Source organism: Mastigoproctus giganteus, chromosome 4 (assembly GCF_048544385.1).
Source record: "Mastigoproctus giganteus isolate SK-2022 chromosome 4, ASM4854438v1, whole genome shotgun sequence".
In the NCBI taxonomy this organism is placed as follows: domain Eukaryota; kingdom Metazoa; phylum Arthropoda; class Arachnida; order Uropygi; family Thelyphonidae; genus Mastigoproctus; species Mastigoproctus giganteus.
Genome location: NC_143578.1, coordinates 186,262,432 through 186,281,786, shown reverse-complemented (window position 1 = coordinate 186,281,786; position 19,355 = coordinate 186,262,432). Strand labels below are relative to the sequence as shown.

The following is a 19,355-nucleotide window of genomic DNA, read 5'->3' as shown; positions in this document are numbered from 1 at the left end:
TTTTGGCACAATGCGATGAATCTGTTAAGATGCCCTGTCATTACTTTTGCTCCATCTGTTGTTACGGATATGAGCTTAAATAGTGGTAATTTAATTTTTTCAATAAAATTTTTGAATGTGTTAAATATATCAAGACCTCTAGTTCTTTATTTTAACGAAACCATACCCAGCAGTTCTTCTCTAGTGGCAGAATCATTGAAAACCATACGAATAAAAACGAACAATTGAGCTGTATCACTGACATCTGTAGATTCATCCAATTGTAAAGAAAAGGACAGGCAATTAGGAATATGAGCACGCAATTGTTCGCTCACATTTTAACTCATTTTTTTGATGTGTCACATCACAGTATTTCGAGATAATTGCAGATCTTGAAGAGCACTTTTAATTTCATTTTTGTTCTTAAAATTTTCAAAAAGAGAATCCGTTATTTCTAAAAATGTGTCTTTGATGAATTGACCATCAGAAAAAAAAAAGGGTTGCATTTTTTTGAAAGAAGATGACTCACTTTAAATGATGATACAGTTACTGCTTTAGATTGTAAATTAGGTGTCATGAACAAATTTTGTTGTGCGAATAATCTTGATTTAAGTTCTTATAATTTATTTTTTCTGAGATCACTATTAGGCAGAAAATCCGATTGGTATTTACCATGGAGTGCATTGAAGTGCCTTTCTAAATTTCCTTTTTGGGGTATAGACACGGAAGAACAAATCAAACAACATTTTTCTTTTATCATTATAAAAAAGTATTCTAGTTCCCACTCCTGATGAAAATGATACGTTTTACTCTTTTTTGTAGTATTCATTTTAAATCAAAGGGTATTAAATTAATGTATAAGTACTGTCCAGTTATTAATATTAAGTAAGCTAAATAAGAATTTGACACATACACTATTCTCTCCACAACGTAACTGCATGAATTTTCACTAGACAAGCATAGCGGCTGACGGGCAACAAGGGTAGTCACATTGTTCAGTGGATTTGTAATAAGCGTATGCAGTGGGGTCTAAGCAAGTATATGTTTGTGCTCCGAGTACTCTAATGCACCCATATAATTGCTTGTTCCACGAGAATCCCCCACCTTGCTTACCCAGCTATAACTACTGTAATTATTTTTAGAGAATTCTTGAATTTTTAATAGAGAAACTATGATGAAAAATTATCTTGGAATGCACCATGAGTTGTTCTTGAGTGAACAGATTAGACTGAATTTGCAAAAAAAAAAAAAAAAAAAAAGTGTTGAAATGATCCTTGGGTGAGACGCAGTTAGTTAATATTACACATACAGGTGACCCCCACTTAACACTGATAATTTGTTCCAGAAAAACAGAGCGCAAAGTGAGCGCCATATTCCCGTAATGAAACGTGTATTTGTGAACTGCAGTCTATGCCATAGGATATTTCCTAATCAATAATAAATGGTAGTGAAAAGACACACAAATGTCGGTCAAAATATTTAATTTTCAAAAATTTGTACATATAAAATATTCTCCATTCCATATATATTATATAATTATGCAGTAAGTAACTAAATTACGTATCAAAATTAAACTTAAAATGCCAATTACAATCATGAATTTATTAATCTGATGGCCCTAGGCTGTTGAGTTTTTGTATCTTTGATTGAGTTTGGGTTGTACTTTGGCCCTCTTCCTGGTAAACTAAAAGGGGTTTTACTTTAAAATCCCCTGCAGCGTTACCACCCAACAATAAAGTCAACTGATCCTCTGCCACTTTGAAGCCTGGCATGTTTTTTTTTCCTTCTTTCGATATGACACTTCTTTTAGGCATTTATTTCCAAAAAATTCCTCTTTCATCTATGTTTTTTTTAAAATGGTTGAGTACTTGCTATAATTATTAGTATAATTTATATAAATAAAAATAATATATAGAAGTACACATGTTTTCTACAAAAAAAAAAAAAAAAATTATTTCACAGTTCCAATAACTGATTTTATTATTTTTTAATTTGAAGAAATAACTCTGGTTCACTAAGCAGCGATTTGAGCAGCAGATATAGTAAAATAAGCAGATAGCAAATAAGCAGATAGGTTTCAAGACAGGCCATATATCTATGATAATGATGCAGCAAAAGCTGTTTTCTAGTTTGCAGAGCACATTTTTTTTTATAGATATATACATACACACATAAGCACCCACTGTCTCCATGTCCATTCACCATGCCCATCTGTCCACACGTAATAACACAAATCCCAATGGCCCGATCTTCACAACTTTCTATATTTGGGTCTTTCAGAAAGATTTTTGGGCCATCCTAAATTTCATTAAAATTGGATAAATGGAAAGAAATCTAGCAATTATTTTTCATACACATTACACAGGCTATCCATATAATGTATATTGAGCAGTGGACAGCTTTTTCAAGAAATTTTAGATTTAGCTCTTTCAGAAAGAGTTGTTGAACCATATTTCAATAAAATCAGAAAAATAGGAATCTGGCAGTTATTTAATTTTTTCTTATGTATCACGTAAGCTATTCATATACCATATACTGTAACTGAAGCACCAGAGATTACGTTTGTTGTCATGTGCTGACTGGAGGAATGAAATAGGCAATATAGTAGAGAAACAAAATGTTTTTAGTTTGCACATAAAAGTCACTGCTTTTTGCTTGTATTTTTTTATCTGTTTATTAAATATGCAAATCGTGCATCACTACATTTCCTTTTTATATTAATCACAGAAGAACGTTAAATATAGGTCATATTTCAATTGTTATTAAAATCTAGGAAAATATGGAATGCATCTTACCTTGTGAAGTATGTGCAGTGAAGGAAAACAGTTACTTTTATATATTAGTTAATTAACTAATTAATTGGTAGCCAGATTAGTTACTTTTCACTTCTATTAATAACAGAAAAATAAAAAGTTCAATTAATTAAGAAATAAAAATTAAATGCACTGCATACATTAATTTGTTGATATTTAACAACAGAACAAGTTAATGTATGCAACTCAGCTCTGCTTTAAAAAGGCTTTACCAAGTTTCTCCCATTATTTACAGTATTAAAAATTAGATATTTCCTAATATATTCAGTAACATAAGTTTCAACAGTTTGTGCACAAAGTTCTGCAATAACCAATGCCAAAGTGTTCTAAAGGGCCACAGTTTCATTTAGTAGCATTGCGAATGGCTTGGGAGAGAAAATTAAGCAAATCTGATTACGATAAAATGGAAAACATTTAACACCAGAAACATCCCTCTACACAAAAGGCAGAAGATAAACTGTGGTATCACATTATATCACTTGATTCAAAAACTCATATTTGTTTTGTACAAATATATCCTTCTTTCACACTGGTCTTATAGTGAAATAATACAGAAGTGTTAATAAGGAATCTCAATAACTTTATAACTGATGCTGCAATTCCTCAACTGTGTTAATGTCAGAAGTGTACACCAAGCTTTTTACATGACCCCCAGATACAAAAATCCATAGGATTTAAGTCTGGTAATCTGGGAGGCCACATTATAGGCCCACATCTACCTATCCACTGTTGACCATACCTTCTAGTTAGATACTGAGTCACAATTCGAGCAAAATGTGCCAGTGCACCATCATGTATAAACCACACGTTCTGGCATTGCTGAAGTGGAACATTATCATCATCAAGGAGGTCTGGAAGAACATTCTGCAGGAACTGAAGGTACAGCTCTCCTGTTAGCCTGTTTGGCAGAAAATGTGGTCCAATTAGATGATCTCCTAGTAGTCCTGCCCAGACATTCAACAAGAAATGTTGCTGATGTCACGACTCGTGAATCGAATTAGGATTTTCATTGGACCAAACGTGACAGTTATGAAAATTAAAAATACCATCACGAGTAAACCCAGCTTCGTCAGTGAATAAATTGTTGTTTAAAAATTGGGGGTTCAGGACACACTGTTGTTGCATCCACTGGCAGAAGTTCACTCTGGAGGGTAGTCTGTATTGCTGAGACCTTGTACATACTGGATATGGTGGGGGTACAGTGATTGGCAATGTAAAATTCGCCACACACTGCTATGATTCAGTATACATTCTTTCAGAGCAACCCTCCTTATTAAAATTCCTGGATTTTGTTCTTTCTAATTTTGTTCTTTCTTTCTAATACCCTTTCTTCAACATCAGGTATTATGCTTCTGGGCCTACCTGCTTGTACTCCATGTGCGAAGCGGCCATGTTCTCTAAGGCATTGATGTACCCTGATGAATGTGCGTCTGTTGGGCTTACTTCGGCGGGAAAATGCTTCTTGGTACAAACGTGCAGTCTCGAGTGCACTGGCTTTACCGTACATGAAGTGCATGTCCGCATACTCTTCGTTTCTATAACCTCTTTCCATGTTGACTGTCCTTTGACAAGTACTAGTGAGGGGAAACAGAGAGAATGAGCATAACCTAAACAAACAAGTCAGTGGTGGATCCCAACTCTGTACAGTTCACCCTGTCAGTGGTGGATCCCAACTAGAAATGTGCAATATCTCGAAAGCAATTCACTTAAGGACCCATGTTTACTAGGCTTTTTTGTATACTGTAGTCTGTACAGTTCACCTTTAAATTATTGACCACCACTTTTGAAACACCCTGTATACATTATACGTGAAAACTTAATATTGTAAAAACACAGTATTTTTCTGTTTTAATGCGGTGGACGTAAAAAAATACACCCAAAAGAAAAAACATTCAGGAATAACTGTTGAAGCTGAAAATGCAATGAATTATTTTATTCAATGCAAATTTTTGATTACAGGTAATCAAAAACTATACTACTGTCAAAATTAGGATAATCAGGAATGGACAGAGCAAATGCAATGTTATCATAAGCTTTCTGACAAAGTATTTCATGGTATACATTTGTCTGATCGCTTTTCAAAAATTTATGGCAAATTAATCACTGGATATAAAAAAATTTAACTTCTAGTGCTTGTGGTACACAAATGAAATGAATATTTAAATTAGCAGTTTTACTTTTGTACCACAAGAGAAATGTAAGACAGCTCTGTACTACTTGGCTCCAGAATAAGTTTCAACAGTTTGTGCACAAAGTTCTCATTAAGCAAATTTAAGCACCTTTTCACTACGTAAATCTCAACAAAAAATTAAAAAGTGAAGGTTGCAAGATAGAATCATTGTGAAACATAAACAAAATATATAAAACATATTGCTGATCAAAATTAAATATATGCCTTGAAAACAGGAATAAGATGAAAACTTACAAAGTTTTCAAACATTGCAATGGATTTCAAACATTGTAAATTATTGTTATGGATTTATAAGCATTGTTCAACCAAATTTATGTGACGAAACGTTTTACATCTAATATCATCTGTTGGTTTTAAATTATAAATACAACAGTATGGTGTACTTACTTTGGCAAAAAGGGCATTGAGCTGCTTGTTGGCGGTATAATAACTTCCCTGAGACAGATATGTGCGGACTTGTTCCCCGACCTGTTCTTCATCTAAATGCCAGCTGTGCTCCTCTTCTGCAGGTGCCCCTGCTGTAGGATCAGGTGCACCTAATAAAATTCCAATTGTTAGTTATTCCTGTCTTAAAATATTATGTTATTTTAATACTATCAGTGTAGCAAAGTGTGTAAGCAAAATCAAACTTCTATCTCCGAAAAGTCCTGTCCCTTAAAAAATTACAGCCTGAGCTGAATACTTCCAGAGAGGTCAGTTGTGTGTTGGTATGTTACTGTGTAAACCATTTGCACCAGTAAAATTATTTATTGAAATTACAGCACAGTATATAATTTAATTAAAATATTATGTAAATTAATGAAATTTGGGTGAGAAAAGAGAGTTGCCATTTCCATGAAAACTAAGTCGGACGCTCTAGAAAGACTTGATGAAGTCAAGTCACTTAAAAAGCTGTTTAATTAGCCATGGGTAAAATAACTGTTAAAGATTGAGGGAAAAATCTTTAACATCTGGAAGGATTTTACACTCAGTTTTTTTTCACAAGGGCCATTAAGTTCTCACAATCCATTTTAAAGAAACCAAATTAAAGATTGTATAAAATACATTATGGCTGTGGTTTATTCTAGAAAGATGACATGAAACTTGAATTATTGGATTCATACTTTATAAAAAGTCATCGGTCTTATATCAAAAGATTAATGGCATAGAAAGTTTTTACAGAAAGTGATGGATGGTTTGGATGCTGGAAAAAAAATTGTCATGGTATCCCATAGTTCGTATTATCCATGTGGTTTGTATTAGTGGAAAAAGAAATTATCCACCGATCAGCCTGCTGCTCAAAAATTTACAGATTTAATGTAATTTATCGACAGAGAAAAACTGATTGGAGAGGAACAACCCTATAATAGAGACAAAACAGTTCTAAATTGTAAGATGTTAGCTACAAAAAAAAAATGGCAAAAGAAGCAGAGCCTGCAGCGCCCTGATACAAAAAATCCTACGAGAGAATCATGGTAGCCACTAGCAGCAATGCAACTGGAACCCACAACTTGCCACTTTTTGTTGTTGATATGCTAGAGCTTTTAAAAATATAAATTGTTCTTTACTAGTTTGCTATGGCTCACAAAAATCAGCATGGATGGATTCATTATTCAAAGAATTATTTTTTTCATAAATTTGTACCTTCTGTAAGAAAATAAACTTAACTAAAAAGCTTGCTGAACAATGCTCCTTCACATCCAATAAAAGTCATGTTTTTACTACCAAACATAACATAACCAAAAATATGAAATAAAATATAACCAAATATTTTAATTAAATATTTTACACCATTCATTCAGCCTATGGATCTAGAACCCCTTTAACTAATGTATGGATCAAGTGGTTCTACATGGTGTCTGAAAAGTCTGGAACCAATAGTAAAAATATGTTTTTTCTTTACAGGTGAGAAATGGCATTAACAGTGGATGAAAGGGTGGAGATAGTCCTTCTTAGTGGTTGTCAGGGATGGACCCAGAGGAAAGTAGTGGACGAGTTTACTGCTAGGGAATTCCTGAAGGCACAGGTGTATGCTGTAAAAATCCGAGATCTTTGTCATCTTAGGGAGAGAATTACCAATGCTTGTGCTGCTGTCGATCCCAATATGCTGAGAAAATGTGTGGAGAGTCAGGGTGGACATGCTGAACACACATTGTAAATGAGAGTAAGCATATGTAATGTAAATACCATTTGTTTTGGGGTTTTCTACTTTGGGGTTAGCTTAACATCTGTTAACATCTGCAAAATAATAGTCACTGGTTAAAGAGGTAATGCAGGTCCATTTGGACAGGAATGCAATTATACTGCAGTCAAAGCATGAATTTGTTAAGGGGCAATCCTGTCTAACCAATATGATAGGTTACTATTTTTTTTTTTTGTTATTTGGTTTTTAGGAGCATTAGCAACTAAGGCCATATTGCTCCGGGATATGTGGTGGTCATTCCCTGACCTTTCTGCATCCTCCGTATTTGGTGGTGATGGGCTCGAACCCCGGTCTAATCAAGAAGCATGTGCTACGCACTGCTGCTCCTTCTCACCTGGCTACGGAGGCGCCTAGGTTACTATGATGCAATGATCAACTGAATGGAAAAAAAAATATAATTTTGATATCATATACTTGGATTTCAAGAAGGCTTTTGATATTGTTGCACATAAAAGACTGCAAGTTACTGCCATGGATAAAGGGATTATTAAGTGGGAGAAGATAGCCCCAGGATTCAGTGCTGGGCCCATTTGTTTTTTCCAATATTTATTAATGATACTGATGAAGGTATATCAGGCTTAATGTCTAATTTTTCAGATGATAAGCATTTGCAGAGTGATTAATGACAGTAATGGTACGCTACTGTAACAGGATCTAGAAAAATTAGGCAGATGATGTTTAACATTAACAAATGCTAGGTACTGCATATGTTAATGTTAAAAGCAGAAACCCCAGAGTAACTTATCACCTGTGTGGTACTACACTCAGTGTGGTGGAAAATGAAAAAGCCCTTGGGGATAATCGTGCAGTCAGATATGAAATTCTCTGAGCAGTGCAGACATGCTGCCAGGAGCTCATGAGGTTTTGTCAATGATGTATAGAAACTTTACTAGCAGGGATAGGGAAGTGATTATCTCTTTATACAAGGCCATGGTTAGGCTACACCTTAGGTCTGTTGTCCTAAGTTTAGGAAGGATGCAAATCCACTGGAATGGGTGCAGAGAAGGGCAACCAGATTGGTGAAGGGAACAAAAGGGTGCTTTTGCCTAGAAAGGCTTCAGTTCAGAAAATTTCAGCGTCTTGAGACTAGGCATCTGTGGGGAGATCTGATTCAGGTGTTTAAAGCCTTGACTGGATTGAGTAAGCTGAATGTTAATGGTATTCTTCCACTTGCTGAGACTACACACATGAGAGGGGGCATACATTCAAAGTTCAGGAAGGATGTGTGGAAGTTTGCCTTCAGCCAGTGGATGGTTGACTGTTGGAATGGGCTTCCATCTGATCTTGTGGAAGTGGATGGTTTCAATAAATTCAAGGAAGAACTAGACAAATTCTTGGAGGGTATGGATGGGTGAAGGAAGCTGGTTTTCTTTTTTTTTTTTTTTGGCTGATGCTATTATGTAAGGTTGCTTTCTTGCATCATTACTACTACTACTACATATATATAAAAGGACCTGGTGGTTATTGTTCAGGTAGATATGAAGTTTTCTCAGCAGTGCAGACAGGCTGCAAGAGTAGCTCGTGGTGTCTTGTCAATGATATACAGGAATTTTTCTAGCAGGGATAAGGAGGTGATTATTCCCTTGTATAAGGCAAGGTTCAGGCCACACCTTGAGCATTGTATACAGGTCTGGAGGCCTCATTTCAAGAAGGATGTAGAGCTGCTGGAAGGAGTATAGAGAAGGGCAACAAGATTAGTGAATGGAACAAAGGGTTGCTCTTACGAAGAAAGGCTTAAGTTTTGCAAATTACAGTGTCTGGAGACTAGGCACCGGTGAGGTGATCTGATAAAGGTGTATAAAGCCTTGAATGGTTTGAGCATGCTCAATGCCGATGGAATTCTTCCTCTTGCTCAGAATAATCACCTGAGAGGGCATAAATTCAGATTGAGGAAAGACAGATGTAGGATAGATGTGCGGAAATTTGCCTTTAGCCAGCGGGTAGTTGGTTGGTGGAACAGACTTCCATCCCTTGTTGTGGAAGTTGATAGCCTAAATAAATTTAAGGCTCAGCTGGACAGATATTTCAAACGAATGGAGGGGTGAAATGGGAGTGGTTTTATTTTTATTTTTTTTTTGGCTGATGCTGCATAAGCTTGCTTTCTTGAATCATATGCCTCTACTAATGCTAATGCGAATATCCAAAAAATTTCATTACATCATACAACATGTCCTTTGCATCTTTTCTTACTACTGAATACATCATGAATAGCCAAACTAAAAGAATAAACTTATCTGTGAAAAGATCTAAACCACCCAAACACTTGCTTTTTTATTTCACAAATATATGTATTCTGAGTTCCAGTCTCAATAACATCCATTTTAACTTAGTCTGCCAAGCCCCATTTACTTTTTCTGACAGAATTATAATTATCGGTTGATTAAACCACTACTCGTCTCAGTGGTCCTGATTATTTGCGGCATGATTCCTTTCACTTCAAAGGTAGGTATGTCACTCTGATATTCCCTGCCAGAGACCTAGTAATTTGGAATCTCCTCTTTTCAATTTTCTCCAACTTAAAATCTCTCTATTTCATTTTGTCAAATTCATATGTTGCCCCTATCATTCTTACAACTCCACTAATCATTTATTATTATTATTACTAGCCATATAGTGCAAGGAAGCCTGAGGCTTATGCTGCACCAGCTAAAAAGATTTCCAAGTTACCCTGAGAGAGAGAGAGAGAGAGAGAGAGAGAGAGAGAGAGAGAGAGAGAGAGAGAAAGGAATCACCAAGAAAGAGAAGAATGATGATATCCAGCTAAGGACCCTGGGTGTGCCAAGCCCATACTCACCAGATGTGAGCCCCTGGGGTTAATTTTTTTGTAACTCTTTGACTTCCTTTCTCTGACTTGAGCTTCTGCAGTTCAGATTTTCTAATGGTGAGGTAATTTTCTTGGTAATTTTAATGTCTATAATTCATATGGATCCAGATGGTTGAGATGCTGAGGATTTTGCAATTACTAATGACCTTGCACAGCTGGTTCATCTACCTACCAGAATCCCAGACAATCCTAACTACATAGCCAATGATTTTGATCCTTTTCTCACAAACAACCGTTCCAAGTACATAGTCAAGGTGGGTGATCTTCTAAGCACCTCAGATCACAATTTGGTGATGTTCTCTCCTCTAATGATGGTTGGCAGATCAAAGAAATTTTATTCAAATTGGCAAACTTTGTGTGTCATTTTAAAATTTATTTTAAAACATGCTTACAATTCAAAAAACATATTATTCATAGTTGTATCCACTAATGTTAAAACAAAGTATGACATTGCAAAGTGCATGATTTTAAACTGTTTCTTGATTTTTCTAAAATATTAATAACATTCAAAATTTACTATGTGTCTAATAGTTAAAACATTTTTGTTTCACATCCTTCAGGATTTTCACTTAATGCTGTAGCTGAACATATGAGGTAAAATGTATACCCTTTCCCCATCTATATGGTTTTAAAAGTTTTTCATTCTACAGATGTGTAAACTAGCCTACAAACACATGCTTCTATGGACAATAGTAGACGCACACAACTCTGCACTGGAGGACAGAACATTTTATTTAACATTGAAAACAATGCATTGCTTGTTATTGAAATTAGTATTAGTGTTAGCAAATAATATAAGGCAGTGAGATCATACAGCACCAGCAAAAAAAAAAAAAAAAAAAACCCAACATAACCTTGTCCAACCTTTTAATAATTGATTAAAGAGGCCTGTGCACTCTGGATTCATTATTAATATCAAATTACTGTGAACGCAGAGTGAAACGGAGACAGAATAAATTATGACAAGTTTAATAATAGTAAAAATACATACATATATTAGATACATACAAAAAGCTTTCGGTTGTTTTTGTCAACCTTCCTCAGTCAAACTGACAGTTAAGAGTGGAACACAAGGGCGTGTATTGCCAATCACGTACATGAACTACATGATTAATTGTTGGATATTGAAGCCTGTGGTTGTAATGCAGGTGGACGTTGCCAGCGTTTGTCATTAATCAGAATCGTTGTTTCGATGATAGGGTGGACCCGACATCCACTGCTCCTGTTGACTGAGGTATTGGAGCATGTGATGTTCAATGACTCCAATCAGGCGTGTCATCGGTAGTGGCGGGACCTATCCATAATTACGATATCACGGTGTGGGTCAATGTTGTGGTGGATTGCCCAAACGTGTTCGGCAATAGCTGAGTGTTCTACATCCGCTAAGCGGATTGCTCTTTGGTGTTCGGAAAGATGTTTCTCGAGCTGTCTCCCAGTTTCCCCAATGTAGCAGCTAGTGCAGTCACAGCAAGAGATGCAGTAGACCAAATCGCTTTGTAGTAAGGTGGGGACCGGTGTTTTCACTTTAGGGATGAGGGATCATAACTTTCTGCCTGGGAGTTGTACGCATTTTATCCCATGCGATTTTAGGACTTGAGAAACCTGTTGTGATAGTATGGGATAAAGGTGCTCACGGTTGAGTCATTACCTTAGATGTTTCTGTTGGTCGCTACGTGGCCATGTGTCTGTAGGTCGCACCTGTCAAGGGTATTGATGGGATAGTCACACCTCGTAAGATCCGCCTTGACTTTAGCAATTTTGTGTGCCTCTCATCTACAGAACTAGAGTGGGTCCAGGCATGAGTTGGCAAGGTTCGTGCAGTGGCAAGAAGATGGCTACACACGCATCTGATCGGAAGTTGGTAAATTGGCCAGCACACATTGGTTTACGATGGACAAGGGTATCTAAGTATGGTATGGTGTTATCCAATTCTAGCTCGATGGTGAACTTTATGAAAGGCGACAGAGAATTGAGGTGGTCTAAGAGTCGGTCACCCGAATTTTTGGGGATAACCACGAACACATCATAACTGGTTAGTTCAGTCATGGCAAATATCGCGATGGAGGAATTAGAGGGTTGTGCATTTACGAATTTTCGGGGAAGGTACCAGATCCCATTACCTTTTGGTGTCGTTACGTGGTTATCCCAAGAAATTCGGGTGACCGACTCTTAGACCACCTCAATTCTCTGTCGCCTTTCATTAAATTCACCATCGAGCTAGAATCGGACAACACCATACCACACTTAGACACCCTTGTCCGATGTGAGGGCATGCGCTTGAAGACAACTGTCCATCGTAAACCAATGTGTGCTGGCCAATTTACCAACTTCCGGTCAGCATGTGCAGGTAGCCATCTTGTCACTGCACCAACCTTGCTAACTCGTGCCTGGACCCACTCTAGTTCTGTAGATGAGGCACATCGGAATTGCTAAAGTCAAGGCGGATCTTACAAGGTGTGGCTATCCCATCAATACCCTTGACAGGTGCGAAGGCGTCTCCATAGCCAGGTGGGAAGGAGCAGCAGTGCGTAGCACACACTTCTTGATTAGACCAGGGTTCGAGCCCGTCACCACCAAATACGGAGGATGTGGAAAGGTCGGGGAATGACCACCGCATATCCCGAAGCAATATGGCCTTAGTTGCTAATGCTCCTAAAAACCAAATAATAACAACAACAACAAACAGACAAGTGAGACCTACAGACACATGGCCACGTAGCGACCAAAAGAAACATCCAAGGTAATTACTCAACCGCGAGCGCCTTTATCCCACACTACCCAAACCTATCACAACAGGTTTCTAGAGTCCTAAAATCACATGGGATAAAATGCGTACAACTCCCAGGCAGAAAGTTACAATCCCTCATCTCTAAAGTGAAAACACCGGGCCCCACCTTACTACAAAGCAGTTTGGTCTACCGCATCTCTTGCTGTGACTGCACTAGCTGCTATATTGGGGAAACTGGGAGACAGCTCGAAAAACGTCTTTCCGCTTAGCGCAAAGAGCAATCCGCTTAGCAGATGTAGAACACTCAGCTATTGCCGAACACGTTTGGGCAATCCACCACAACATTGACCCACACCATGATGTCATAATTATGGATAGGTCCCGCCACTACTGACGACGCGCCTGGTTGGAGTCGTTGAACATCACATGCTCCAATACCTCGGTCAACAGGAGCAGTGGATGTCGGATCCACCTTATCATCGAAACAACAATTCTGATTAATGACAAACGCTGGCAACGTCCACATGTATCACAGCCACAGGCTTCAACATCCAACAATTAATCACGCAGTTCATGTACATGATTGGCAGTACACGCCCTCATGTTCCACTCTTAACTGTCAGTTTGACTGAGGAAAGTTGACAAAAACAACCAAAAGCTTTTTGTATGTATCTAATCTAATATATGCATGTATTTTTACTATTATTAAACTTGTCATAATTTATTCTGTCTCCGTTTCGCCTGCGTCCACAGTAATTCGATATTAATTTTAATAATTGTTCTAATTCCATTGCCTTACACAACAAGGTAACCACTACTTGTCCTTGATAACAAAATTAATGTATAGCACTGACAGAATCTCATAAGCTGTCATGGCTGAATGCAACCCCCCCCCCTCCTACCATACTTTTCTTTTTCAACTACCTCAAGTATGGTACAGCCTATTTAGTATCCTGAGATTACTTCTACTACTTTTTTTTTTTTTTTTTTTTTTAACAACCCCAAACATGAAAGGTATTAGAACCTATAGTACGTAGTACCGGGCTTGGGCTGAAGGTTAAGAAAATACTTGTCAACACAATTTCTGCAGATTGTAACCTTCAGGAAATATGTGTGAAGGGAGGTTGTTTCAGAAAACGTTTGAAAAAATAAATTAGGAAGAAGAAAAGTTGGTTCTGTGAGTTTGAAGTTGGACATTAAAAGGATTCCGACTGGTTGCAGCACCTGTTTGGGCTGGGTTGAAAGAGAGAGAGAGGGGAAATTATAAAAGCCAGTTCAGAAGAACAGTGCCCATGAAAGTATCAATAGAAAAGGCATAAAGCAGAAATGGTGTGTGTTCCTGCTGGATGTCTATGAGTGTCATTGAAGACAGGCATACGAGAAGAATCCATTTTTCTTCTTCTTTTGCTAGATATAAGACAGGACTTAGTTTTAGGATTGAAATTAACTATGTTATCTTTGCAGCACTGGAGAATTACATGGAGATCTGTATTTAAGGAATTGGTAGATATTTGAGAAGTTGAAGCTATCTATGCAAGGAAAGGTTTCTCAAACTGGATGGTGGAATACATTGTGCTATCATCAGCAAAACTATGGATAGGATTTCCAGTCAAGAGGAAGATCATTAATACACAAGATGAAAAGAGCTATAGAAAGAACTAAACTGGCAGGAACACCAGCAATAGTGGAGAACATTGAAGATAGAGAGCTGCCTACCATCCCCTGCATTGAGCAGTCAGAGAGAACACTAAATATTCAGTTCCAAAAACAGCTGGCAATCCATAAAATAGAAGCTTATTTAGATCTTTATGCCATACATGATCAAAAGCCTTTGAAATCACGGGCAACTACTTGAATTTCAACATACTTTTCGGGACACAAAGCCATAAAGTAAGTGTCCCATTGCTCAGAAACAAATGTGTGGAATTTTGTTTAATAAAAACAGAATACAATTCTTAAATTTGAACAACAAAATTCATACAATGAATATGAAAACTATTTTTTATTAATGTATTTACCAGAACTCTTCACAGCACTTAACAGACTTTTGTTATTTTTAATTCTATTCTTAAAAATTTCTATTCTTTAATTCATTCCCCTTTAACGAACCCATGCTGTGTCTTAACTATTACTGCAGGATCATCTAGACAAGACTGCAGTAATAGTTAAGACACAGCATGGGTTTGTTAAAGGGAGGTCTTGTCTGACCAATTTGATTGGATACTATGATGTGGTCACAAAGGATCTGAATGTCAAAAATAATTTTGATATCATATACTTGGATTTCAGGAACTGAGAAAGTTATGGGCAGCGCACAAATGTTTCTCCCAATGGACAATTAAAAAAAAATTCTCTATAAAAAAAAAAGAAAAAATAAATAAAATAATGACAACCAGTGAGTTTTAGGGTGAGAGAGTAATTTTTTATACTCTAAATCAGGTGTGTCAAACTCATTTCTGTCGCACGGCATTTTGTGTGATGGTATGATTTTCGCGGACTGCATAAAATTTTCTTAAATAATGAAACTGAATCCTGAATTATATATTGATTCAGGATTCAGTAGCATAATCAGGATAATTAAAACTCATATGTAATTAACATTTAAATTTTTATTCAGATCTACAGAATACAAGTAATTTAGAATGTTTAGTGAAGAAATAGGAGTAAAGTGGCTGTTGATGAACTGGTAATCAAAGGAGCGCAAGGCAGCCAAAGTAACACGCCTCTATAAGTTACAATTTATTAGGAAACGTTTCGGAAATTGCTACAAAGACTGAAGATGGATTTTGTAACAATAACAATTTCCGAAACATTTCCTAATAAATTGTAACTAATAGAGGTGTGTTACTTTGGCTGCCTTGCACTCCTTTGGTTTTAGTATATATAACTGTTATATTATTATTTTTATTTAAAAATTAAATATTCAATATACTTATGAAAATAATTAATTTGTTTCCCCGGAAACCTGCCAGCGTTTAACCCTAGTAGTTTTTCAACATCGGGAGTCAAAGACTGGGAACATAATTTTCAGTATGTCGGAAAGATGTTCATCTGTCAATCTCGATCTAAACGGCGTTTTATTTAATTTCATACATGAAAATAATTGCTCGCATAAGTATGTACTCCCAAAGTAGCACATAATTTGCGCAGCAAACTTTTTAATTTCCGGGTATTTTTCACCTAAGTAAGAATATATTTTTGGAATTCCTACTTCTCGACATTTGTCTTTCAAAAATGAATCATTTTGGAAATCAATTAATTCCAGTTGAATCAAAGTGGGAGATTTTTCGATTTCAAATGAAAAAGGTCCAACAAAAAGAGAAAACATATCTTCTAACTCTTTAAAATAATTAAAACGCTTATCGAATTCGTTTTTGATTTCCTCAATTTTGTCACAATATTGTGAGAAAGAGCAATTTTGATTTTGTTTTTTTAACTGCTCACAAGTAGGAAAATGGGTCAAAACATCATTTTTTAAATGATTTTTAAATGTTAGTTTTTGTACAAAACTTGCTACTGCGTCGTACATGTTCGTTATTAACTTATTTTTACCTTGCGATGAAATGTTAAGATTATTGAGGTGGTTTGTAATATCAATTAAAAATGCCAAATCCTTAATCCACAAAGGATTTTTTATAACTGATACATTTTCATTTTTCATTTCAAGAAAAACTGTTATTTCCTTCAAAAGCATATAAAATCTCTTTAAAACTTTGTGGCATGATAACCATCAAACTTCTGTATAATAAAGAAGATCGTCAAACTCAGATTCTAAATCTTTAAGAAGAGAAGTAAATTGCCGATGGCTGAGTGCTCTCACTCGAATAAAGTTGATTGTTTTTGTTACTGTTTTCAATACATCATCCATTTTTAATATTTTTAAACACAGAACTTGTTGATGAATAAGGCAGTGGACAGCCATGGTTTTCGGTTTATCAGAGTACTCAGCTTGTAATTTTTTAATCAATTTTGACACAAATCCTCAATTTTCACCTGTCATTGATTTAGCACTGTCGGTTGTTACAGACACAAGTCTGTCAAGTGGAAGCTTACACTTTTCTAAAATGCTCCACACAGCAGCAAAAATATCTTCGCCAGTCGTAGTTCCAAGAAGAGAGATAACTTCCAACAATTCTTCGGTGATCCTCATGTTATTATCGCAACCACGAAAAAATACAGCAACTTGAGCAACATCTCATATATCTGTATTTTCATCAATCGCAATTGAAAAGAACAAGACTTCTGTAGATATATCCTGTAGTTGTGAACTGATGTTATCTGCCATTTCGCTAATTCTCTCTACCACTGTATTTCTTGATAATGAAATATCGCGAAATGATTGCACTTTTTCAGGAGCTTTTATCCTACATTCTTTAATTAACGAACCATCCGTGAACGATTCTAAACGTTTTGCTAACAAATAGCTTATTTCGTAACTTGCTCTTACTACTGATTCATTAGTTTTCATGAATTTTGTATATACTCATTGTTGACTATGAAGTGTTTTCTTCATTGTTTTTAATTTTTCTTCTCTTATTTTTCCTTCGAATCCTGAATATTGTTCCTTATGATTAGAGTTATAATGCCGCAACGTTGTATTCTTTAGCAACACTAATATTTTCCCTACAAATTAAGCATGTAATTTTACTGTTCACTTCCATACAAAAATAGTTCAGCTCCCACTTTTCTTGGAATTTTCTTCCCTCGTTATCAATTTTTCTTTTCTTGACTGGTGTTGAAAGCAACATTTTCTACATAAATTCTATAGTTGAAATTAAAATTATAAAATTAAAAAAACGATTACTTAGGTATTTGTTAAATTATAGACAGCAAACACAATGCACACAACACATCCCGACAAAGAAACTAGTACAAATGAAGTATCTTTTCGATAAAATTATAAAAAATGCTGTATTTGCAATATTGTAATATTAGCTTAAATGTAAAAGAAATTTAGATTAAGATATCTCCATCTAAAAAATATTTAAAAAAATAAAATGTAACTCTTATTTTTAAAGAAATAAACTAAAAAGTTACAATGTTATTTAAAGATAATAATTTCAATTTTCATTCATTTGAAATTACTATTTATATTTTTAGTTCTTTCTAATCAAGGCTCCATCGATCCAGTCTTTTTTTTTAAATTATTATCAATTAAAATGATTATTTTTATATTTATTACAGAGGTTTTTTAATCCTTATATTCTAGAAATTATAAATAGGTACTTTTTAATTGTTTACTTTAACATTTTATTTTTGAGCATTGTGGGCCACAAAAATTTTGTCGCAGGCTGGATGAGGCCAGCGGGCCGCCAGTTTGACACCCTAGCTCTAAATCAACGGTAGCACAAAATTCCTTTAAACATTCAGTTTGAACAGTATAAGTGCGAAAGTACGAAAATATTTTTATAACTACCAATTCCACTTCAACTGCAAGTCTTCCTGCTCCCAATTGAGCAGAATTATGAAATATGTGCGCTACACATCCGAAAAACTTTGAAATTTTGGAGTCGAGAAAATATGTTGCATTGGCCTCTTCTGTTCATTCCTCCAAAATTAATATTTGTATTGTCAGCTCCGAAAGCAATACACTTTTCTTTGGGGATATTGCTTTCTTTCATAAGAATGTAGTTGGCAATAGCTTCTGATGTCTCATTAGGTAAACAAACAAGTTTAACTTGCATGCCATTTTTCTCGTTGAAATGATGCATTAACAATGGAAATACGTTCCCCGATTTATGGTTGCTTACATCAGCAGAAATTCCAAAAAATTCAGTACATTCTTTATTAGTGCAATAGTTTTCATTTGTGCGATTTTTGAGTCATCAAAAAGTTGACCGAAAAGGCTTCAATCAACACTTCCAAACGACTGATGTTCAATTAAATGATATGTCATCGTAAGTTCAGCAATGGCTACCTTGCCATGTTCATTTGAATTTTCTTTGACAAACAAGTGTTCCAATTTGGATGATGATGTAGTTGCTTGAAATTTGAGGGAGAGTTTTTTTAGAATTAACATGATCTTTGATATCACATCTCCTACTATGAGTATTGTTGATAAAATATGAGCACATTTTGTATTCAGCCTCATTTTCACGTCTTCTCTTTTTTTAAAAATAAAACTCCATTCTTTCTGGAAGTTGTCTTTGAAACCACATTTATGCTTAGGCATTTTTTTTTATTAGCAGCTTAAACTAATTAAAAAACTGTTACAAAAAAATTTCACTTATCTTTATTTTTAAATTGATCGAACCCCATGCACTGAATGCAAACCGGCGGGGAACAGGCGACGTACAGGCTGTGACTGAACACGAGATTGAAGACAATGCTATGAACTCTGCTTTGATTGTGCACAAATACATTTGTAGAAAAATGTTCATAACAAGAAACTGGGACATTTAAGTATCTTGAAAAAAAAAAAAAAAAAACACTTTCAGGACACTGGAGCAGTTCTACATAAACTGGGGTGAATCCCAGAAAACCAGGACGTACGGATACCCTATCTGCAGCATAAAAGAATAGTAATGCTTTCTTCACTTAATTCTCCACCACTGCAAGACTGAACAGCAACTGTTTTTTTTTTTTTTTTTTTGGAAATAAATTAAACTTAATTAATTAGGATTGTATACCAAGTTTTG

General features: G+C 35.6%; 1 protein-coding gene across 1 annotated transcript in view; it reads right to left on the bottom strand.

Annotated features, from left to right (window-relative positions):
* The window catches only part of LOC150087255 (zinc finger SWIM domain-containing protein 5-like), a 452,587-nt gene that overhangs the window by 126,046 nt on the left and 307,186 nt on the right, over positions 1–19,355 (bottom strand). Inside the window, exon 5 of the mRNA XM_090372423.1 lies at positions 5,371–5,519. Coding sequence (XP_090228549.1) covers positions 5,371–5,519 — 149 coding nt within the window. The remainder of the gene's footprint in view (positions 1–5,370; positions 5,520–19,355) is intronic.